The sequence below is a fragment of the Theropithecus gelada genome, chromosome 18 (assembly GCF_003255815.1).
Source record: "Theropithecus gelada isolate Dixy chromosome 18, Tgel_1.0, whole genome shotgun sequence".
NCBI classification, from domain to species: Eukaryota; Metazoa; Chordata; class Mammalia; order Primates; family Cercopithecidae; genus Theropithecus; species Theropithecus gelada.
The window spans coordinates 12,625,509-12,634,664 of NC_037686.1; the positions used below are offsets into that span (position 1 = coordinate 12,625,509).

The following is a 9,156-nucleotide window of genomic DNA, read 5'->3' on the forward strand; positions in this document are numbered from 1 at the left end:
AAAAAAAAAAAAAAAAAAAAAAAAAAAGAAATTATGAAGGAATAAAAGCTCTTGGGAGTGGTGGCTCATGCCTGTACTCCCAGCATTTTGGGAGGCCAAGGCAGTTGGATCACTTGAGCCCAAGGGTTCTAGACTAGCCTGGGCAACATGGTGAAACCCTATCATTACAAAAATATAAAAAATTAGCTAGGCGAGGTGGCGCGTGTCTGTAGTCCCAGCTACTCAGGAGGCTGGGATGGGAGAATCACCTGAGCCCAGGAGGTGGAGGCTGCAATGAGCCAAGATCACGACACTGCACTCTAGCCTGGGTGCAGAGTGAGATCCTGTCTTGCTCTGTCACCAGTCTCAAAAAATACATACTGCACGTACCCATCTATAAAACATTTGTGAAACAGAATAATTATAGAGATGAACAATTAGTTGTTCCCAGGGGTTAATGATGGAGGGATGGGTGTGGCTATAAGGAGGTAACACCAGAAAGTCTTCTGCTAATGGCTTGAATATCTTGATTGTGGTAGCAAAGCTTCACATGTGATAAAATTACACAGAGCTCTATGCACACACACACACACACACACACACACGAGTGCATCTAATAACTGGTGAAATCTGAATAAGCTCTATGGATTGTAGCAATGTCATTTGATTGTTTTTGATATTTTAATATAGTTGTATAAGATGTTAATGGTGGAGGAGGCTGGGTAAAGGGTGCATTGTTCTTTCCTACGCATTTCTTTTTTTTTTTTTTTTTTTTTTTTTTTGAGACGGAGTCTCGCTCTGTCACCCAGGCTGGAGTGCAGTGGCCGGATCTCAGCTCACTGCAAGCTCCGCCTTCCGGGTTCACGCCATTCTCCGGCCTCAGCCTCCCGAGTAGCTGGGACTACAGGCGCCCGCCACCTCGCCCGGCTAGTTTTTTATATTTCTTAATAGAGACGGGGTTTCACCGTGTTAGCCAGGATGGTCTCGATCTCCTGACCTTGTGATCCGCCCGTCTCGGCCTCCCAAAGTGCTGGGATTACAGGCTTGAGCCACCACGCCCGGCCAATTTCCTACGCATTTCTTTACAACCTCCTGTGAATCTATAATTATTTCAAAAAATTTTTTTTAAGTATTTAGGAATTGTCTACATTGTGCTGTGCATTTTCTTCCTTTATATTTTTCCCTCTTTTACCTCCCTACTGCTGCCCTGTTTTAGGCCCTTCCCACCTCTCTCTGACTTGTCTATTCTGTTTCAAATGTATCTTCCACGCTCCTATCAGATGGATCTTTTAAACTAATGCTTTTTTTTTTTTTTTTTTTTTTTTGAGACAGTCTCGCTCTGTCGCCCAGGCTGGAGTGCAGTGGCGCGATCTCGGCTCGCTGCAAGCTCCACCTCCCGGGTTCACGCCATTCTCCTGCCTCAGCCTCCCGAGTAGCTGGGACTACAGGCACCTGCTCCCACGCTTGGCTAATTTTTTGTATTTTCAGTAGAGACGGGGTTTCACCGTGTTAGTCAGGATGGTCTCGATCTCCTGACCTCATGATCCATCCGTCTCCGCCTCCCAAAGTGCTGGGATTACAGGCCTGAGGCACCGCGCCCCACCCTAAACTGATGCTTCTTAAACTCTACCATACAAATGGGCCACCTGGGATCTTGTTAAAGTGCAAGTTCTGATTCGGTTTGTCTCGGGGACTTGGGATTCTGCATTTCTAACAAGATCCCAGCTGATGCCAGTGTGGCTGGTCCTGGATCATACTTTGAGTAGCAAGGATGTTAAGTAATTTTCTTTCATGGGATACCCATATTTAAATCCATCTAGTTGATTCTCATTGTTCACAGAATAAAGTTCAGTCACAGCATGTACCTCTTTGCTCAAAAGTCTCTAATGACACCCCAGTGACCCTCAGAATAAAATCCAGATGCTTTACAATGACCTATAAGGTCCTGCAAGACCTTCCCACCCTGAAACTCTCTGACCCCAGCTCCTATCACTCTCTCCTTTTCCACTCCACCTCTAGCTTCACTGGCCTTATTGATGTCAGGATCATGTCCCAGGTACAGTCTTGCCATGGGGCCTTTGCACTGGTGATCCCTCTGTCTGGAATGCTCTTCCTCCAGAAATCCACATTCTTAACTCCCTAAATTCCCTCAACTCTGTGCACAAATTTCCTTCTCAATGTGGCCTTTCCAATGAGGCCTATTCCCCTTTTTAATGGCAACCTACTACCCTCCCAACTCATTCCTGACCTTCCTTGCTCTCTCTACTTTTTCTTTTACCAAACACTTAGCACTTTCTAACACGCTTTGTAATTTATTTATATGTTGTATCTATTGCTTATGTTTTTATTTTATTTTATTTTTTTGAGATTGAGTCTTACTCTTTTACCCGACTAGAGTGCAGTGGAGCGATCTTGGCTCACTGCAACCTCCCCTTCCTGGGTTCAAGCGATTCTCCTGCCTCAGCCTCCTGAGTAGCTGGGACTACAGGTGCCCACTACCGCACCCAGTTAATTTTTGTATTTTTAGTAGAGACAGGGTTTCACCATGTTGGCCAGGCTGGTTTCGAACTCCTGACCTCAGGTGATCTGCCCACCTCGGCCTTCCAAAGTGTTAGGATTACAGGCATGAGCCACCGAGCCTGGCCTTCTATTGCTTATTGTTCACGTTTTCCTAAGGATAGGAATCTTTGTTTTGTTGTTTAGTGAATCTCAAGTGGCTAGATGGTGTCTGGTACATGATGGGTGGGTGTGAATAATGATCAAAACTGCTTACCATACATACATGAGACAGATGGACCCTGGCCTGTCTCTCCACACTATCTCCCACTGCTTTCTCCCATATACTTTGTGTTCCAGATGTCCTAAACACTAACATTTGCATGAATGTACAATAGTTTATTTTCCCTCCTTGCTGTATATTGCCCCTTCTAGGTCTTTCTCCCATTTGTTTCTTATCCTTCAGTGTTCAACTCAAGATATATTTACTTATCTGTTATATGGGCACTCTTGATGGCGTGAAAATGCGCCATTTATTGCCCCATTCTACTTATGTATACCTCTATTATTACACTTCTCTTCCTCTATTTCAATAATTTGTTTTCCTATTGAATCAGGGTCTGCACAGGAAACAGAAGGCATACTCAGAGGAAATTATAAAAATAGTTTTATGAAGAAACTATTTTCAGAAGTGAGCATTTAAGGGAGTCTGTTATTGGATACAGGAACCCAGTGAGTGCCGGATCCTTGGAGGAGGGAACTGCAATTGCAGAGGAACCGCCAGAGCTGCCACGCCAAAATGATCCCTCCCATTGGCTGAACTCAATCAGAAGCCACAGAGCAATGAACCACAGTGATCCAGCCCCCCTCCCTGGAGGCAGGGAGAGGGGAAGAAAAAGGTGGAGAATAGATCTGGAGGAGAGGGGGAGAACAGAGACCAACCAGCCCACGCTAAATCTCTGTACTAAATGAAAGGTTCCTGAGGGCAGGACCAATTCTCTTTCATCCCTGTAGCCCCACACATAGCACAAGGTTTAACCTAGAGTAAGTATTCAGTAAGTCCTTGTGAAAGCAAACTACAATGTCAGAGCATGTATTGCATTTAACTTAGTATTTTAAGGAAGGGAGGCTGGAAGGCAAGCAAGTTGTTCATTACCTCTTAAAAATTTTTTTTTCTTTCATAGAGATGAGGTCTCGCTTTGTTGCCCAAGCTGGTCTTGAGCGCCTGGCCTCAAGTGATCCTCCCACCTCAGCCTCCCAAAGTACTGGGATTCCACGCATGAACCACCATGCCTGTTACCTATTTTGGCCAATTTTAATTTATGTTCACACAAGATTTTTTTATACTTTTCTAGGTATATCTAATTTATGTATTCATTTATGTATGTATTTATTTATTTTTTATTATTTTTATTTTTTGAGATGGAGTCTCACTCTGACACCCAGGCTGTAGTGCAATGGCACGATCTCATCTCACCTCCATCTCCTGGGTTCAAGAGATTCTCCTGCTCAGCCTTCTGAGTAACTGGGATTACACGCATGCGCCACCACATCCAGCTATTTTGTTTTTGTTTTTGTTTTTGTTTTGAGATGGCATCTCACTCTGTTGCCAGGCTAGAGTGCAGTGGGGTGATCTGGGCTCACAGCAACCTCTGACTCCCTGGTTCAAGCGGTTCTCCTGCCTCAGCCTCCCGAGTACCTGGGATTACAGGCACACGCCACCACGCCCAACTAATTTTTGTATTTTTAGTAGAGACAGGGCTTCACTGTGTTGGCCAGGCTGGTCTCGAACTCCTGATCTCAGGTGATCCACCTGCCTCGGCCTCCCAAAGTGCTGGGATTATAGGCGTGAGTCACCGTGCCCGGCCATTGTATCTAAGTTAGATGACAACAGCACAACAAGGACAGAATTCCCTGGAAAGGTTCATTTTGATCATCCTATTTTGCTGAGTTCAGGCTAATATCTCCAGAAGTGACACAAACCTGGAAACAGAAATATCCATGTGGGGCTATCAGCACAAGACACAAAGCATGAGAACCACAAAATATTTCAACCAGTGATGCTCGTCCATCAGTTGAACAATATCACCTCCAGAAAATGGCACACAGTAGGCAATTAATAAAAGCTTCTTGGCCGGGCGCGGTAGCTCAAGCCCGTAATCCCAGCACTTTGGGAGGCCGAGACGGGCGGATCACGAGGTCAGGAGATCGAGACCATCCTGGCTAACCCGGTGAAACCCCGTCTCTACTAAAAAATACAAAAAACTAGCCGGGCGAGGTGGCGGGCGCCTGTAGTCCCAGCTACTTGGGAGGCTGAGGCAGGAGAATGGCGTAAACCCGGGAGGCGGAGCTTGCAGTGAGCCGAGATCCGGCCACTGCACTCCAGCCTGGGTGACAGAGTGAGACTCCGTCTCAAAAAAAATAAATAAATAAGTCCTAAGACAAACTTCACTGCCGGTATTCTAGTAACCCCAAACCTTATAAAACTACTTAATCTATTAATTCCTCAGGTGTACAATCAAAACATACTCTAGCATATTTCTAGAAATAATAAGCCTCTCTTGCCACTAATTTCCTCAGGTTTCTGAGTATTTCCAAACACCTTGCCAGCCTTCTCTGGAAACTGCCAATCCCTTGTTCTAATATTCTGCAAGAGAAATACGCAGACGCAACTACTGCACCACTGACCATTTCACATCTCTGCATATGCTAAGCGAGAAAATGGTTGAGAACAATAGAAGACTTTTTGCAGTAAGTCCTTATCCTCAAACTTTTGGCTGAACTGTAGAAACCTGATATGCAATAAATGTCCTGGTCTTGAACCAGATAAACTCCTTTACAGTGAGAAATATCATACAGAGACTGATTTATGTGTTCTTTATGTCTGTCCAGGAAATATTTAGCCAGTATTTTTAATGTATGAGAGATTTTAGGCGAAAAAAAGGCAAATGGATTGTTCGAATCCTGGTAGGAAAGGCTAATGCTACTGAAGCAAATAAAAAATAAAATCCAACTGCTGAGTTCAGTCACAACATGCAAGTGATCATCCATCTAACAACAGTTTGCTTTTAGGAAGAATAGATAAACCAGTCACCAAAACTATCATCAGCCTATGTGATGTGCTATTAAAGGAAATAATTCAGCTCATACTTCGGGTTTAAATTATTATTAATTTTTTCTTTTCTTTTCATGAGATGGAGTCTGACTCTGTCGCCCGGGCTGGAGTGCAGTGGCGCCATCTCGGCTCACTGCAAGCTCCGCCTCCTGGGTTCACGCCATTTTCCTGCCTCAGCCTCCCGAGTAGCTGGGACTAGGAGCAGCCAGGACTACGAGTAGCTGGGACTACAGGTGCCTGCCAACACGCCTGGCTAATTTTTTGTATTTTTAGTAGAGACGGGTTTTGTTAGCCAGGATGGTCTCGATCTCCTGACCTCGTGATCCACCCGCCTCGGCCTCCCAAAGTGCTGGGATTACAGGCGTGAGCCACCCCGCCCGGCCAATTATTATTAATTTTTATCTTTATGACAGTCATTGACATTTTGGGTAATAAAAATAAATCTGGTGATAAAAATAAATGATTAAAATAAGCAGTCTTAATCATTTGAAAATCAACTATTTCTAAAGTTTAAAAAATTACCTAAACATTTAAAATTACCATCACCTGAAAAAGTTAATAATAATAATGAAAGCTATCTTTATTAAGCATCTTCTACTGTCCCAGGCACCATATTAGAAGTTTTACATAGAGCCTCATTTAATCCTTTCAACCTGATGAGTATTACCAATCCTATTTCATAGATAAACAAGATAAGGATCAGAGAAGGTAAGTAATTTGCTCACTATCACAAACTGTTAAGGTAGACAACTAGCATTCTATCTAACCCAGGTCTCTGTTCTTTCCACAACATCACATAATTACCTTAAAAACAACAACAACAACAACAACAACAAAAATCACTTAAAGACATGTAAAAATACTATTCTGGTAACTATATTACTTTGCTTCTACGTAATTTCATTTTATTTTGAGAATTAAGAAGGCAGTTAAATAAGAAACCTTACATGGCATTATAAAATCTACCATAATCATACCTTTGATGTATTGTAGAGGTATTTGTTTCTTTAGTGCTTGTTGAATGGTACTAGCTAATAATTGTACTCATTTCTCTAATTTGCTCACATATTTCAATCTCTGAAAAAGTTGCCAAAAGCTGTTAACAGAGAACAATGGACATATTTTTAAAGTTTAGTAAATCAGAACAACATGGGCACATGCTAAAGATTAATTTGGAATCATTTACATATATGCTTTCTTAAAAAAAAAAAGAGGAGGTACTTTTTATAAGTGCAGAAAAAGAAATGCAACCTATTTCTTGCAAGGGCATATGAGTGGATCTCCTATTCTCACACATGGCTTTGTTTTCAAATTCTTGAAAGCGCAGAAATTCTTTTAATTTAAAGGTGAGCCCATGGAAAATCTGGACCAGCTGTAGAAAACCATCCAAGAACTCAGTGCCACAGCCACTTTTTTTGGTTGTGACACCAACCCCCGGGTGATCTGACCCTCTGCTCACCAGTGTTCTAAATTATCCAAGAGAGGTACTTCTGTTTCCACTGCTGCAAGCGAGATGCCTCCATGGAATTCATTGTCTCATTAGCTGATACTGCCTAGAGGATGTTAGAGAGGAACTCAGGCAGCCTTTAGACTCAAGAGAGAGACTCGAAGCTGTCTAAAGAAGGAAGACTCACAAAGGGTCTAAATTCAGTGCACTGGAGAGGAAGAGTTGGGAAACAGCCACATCTCCCCGTGCTATTTGAGGAACCTGGAAAAACAGATCATCGTGACTTTCTTCAAGGTCATGCAAAGTTTAAGTGATTTTTACTGTCCCACATTCCAGCATGTCCTCTTCTATGGATTCATTTCCTATGGTAGTTCATCATTCTCTATTTATGGCATTTTTATTAGGTAACAGTATCTCATCTTTTCCCGATAATTGTGCTGCTGCATATTTTTAGAAACTTTCCCACCCGCCATTGTCAGGGACTGAGGGGTTGCATGAATGTTGAGTTTGAAAATTCTGTTCTTGCATCAGACAGGTAAAAGTGGCCTTATTAGTATTTCTGTTTTCAATGTCTGGAAAAAAGTCCCAGGGAGAGAAAAACAAGATAAAGCATCATGTTGTCCACTGGTAAAATCTGTATATGGAAAGTAGGCTAAGCTAGAGTAATCGGTTTAAGGTAGCAGTAAATAGTGTCTACAGCTCTTTACTTCGTTAACCTCAGTTAACCAGGACCTGGCAGAATGGGGATTGAAATCAGGGGGCTCATCCACAGTTTCCTCAAATACTGATTTTATCAGGTTGGGCTGATAATTCCATAAACTGCCTGAGCATTGATCCTTGAATGTGATCGTTTTCAAAGTGATTCTTTTTCTGCTCGGGTTTATTTATTTATTTATTTTGAGACAGAATCTCACTGTGTTGTCCAGGCTGGGGTGCAGTGGCGCAATCTCGGCTCACTGCAACCTCTGCCTCCCGGGTTGAAGCGATTCTCCTGTCTCAGCCTCCCAAGTAGCTGGGATTACAAGCATGTACCACCACAATCGGCTTATTTTTGTATTTCACAATGCTGGCCAGGCTGGCCTCCAACTCCTATCCTCAAGTGATCGGACCGCCTCGGCCTCCCAAAGTGTTGAGATTACCGGCGTGAGCCACCACACCCGGCTCCGCTTAGATTTTGCCAGTGGTTTTGCAGGGATGGTGTGTCTCCCCGCCTCTACCTCCTCCCCCTCCTGGCTGTTTTGAAAAAGAGAAGAAATGGATTGGAACAGCCCAGGAGATTGCCTGAGTTTTGCTGGCAGCCTCTGAAGGAGCCCACAGTATTTCTACCTTCCCCGGCAAGAACAGGGAGTGGCTTTGTTCTGCCCGCGCCGGAAGGGCCGGGCATCTGTGGAGCCCGGCCTTGGACTTGGGAGCGGCTTTCTCTGGCTCTCGGGAGAAATGGGCAAGAGAGGCGAGGAGAGAAGTTTGTGTCCTGAAGGATGTTGTTTCTCACCTGTCATTCATAAGACGCGCTCGAGTGCTGCCCCCTGGAGGCGTCTGTGCCACCGGCTGGAAGTCAGAGCCTGGGGCACAGTACAGGTGTCCGCAACCTCCAGGGTGGAAGCCAACCCCGCGGCCCGGGCCTGCAGGTGACACCGGTGGGCGGGGCCTGCAGAGGACCTGCGAGTCTGGGCCTGAAGCGAGCAGAGGCCTCTCGGCTCCCGCTGAACGGCTATGGTTGTCAGGAAGGAATGTGGGCTCACCGTGGAAAGAACATTCGGTTTTTCAAAAGAAGCCAGAAATATGGATGCTTATGTGAAATTCCTGATTTTTCAAACTTGGCAACCTAACTCAGTTAAAAAAAAAAAAAAAAAAGAAAGAAAAGAAAAGAAAACACGCAAAAAAACCCCCACCAAAAAACAGCATTGCTATGGCAGGACCAGGGGTCATAGGTACAATGCCTTGTACACATTAGAAAGAGAACATCGCTCTGGGCAGATAAAGCAGGAGAGGAAAAAAGTAGTGGGTGCTTATGTGCCAAGTCAAAGGTGCCTATAAGCAGTTGCTCCCCTGCCCGACTGCTGGGCTTAATGCGAGGATCATGGCTGGATGTCAGCCTCCTTGTGGGGACACTGACACA

At 44.2% G+C, this 9,156-nt stretch overlaps 1 protein-coding gene across 1 annotated transcript in view; it reads right to left on the reverse strand.

The window, feature by feature from the left end:
* Positions 1-8,661, reverse strand: part of CLUL1 (clusterin like 1) — a 58,604-nt gene extending 49,943 nt beyond the window's left edge. The window contains exon 1 of the mRNA XM_025364947.1: positions 8,530-8,661. Coding sequence (XP_025220732.1) covers positions 8,530-8,540 — 11 coding nt within the window. The 5' untranslated portion in view covers positions 8,541-8,661. The remainder of the gene's footprint in view (positions 1-8,529) is intronic.
* Positions 8,662-9,156: the final 495 nt, after the last annotated feature.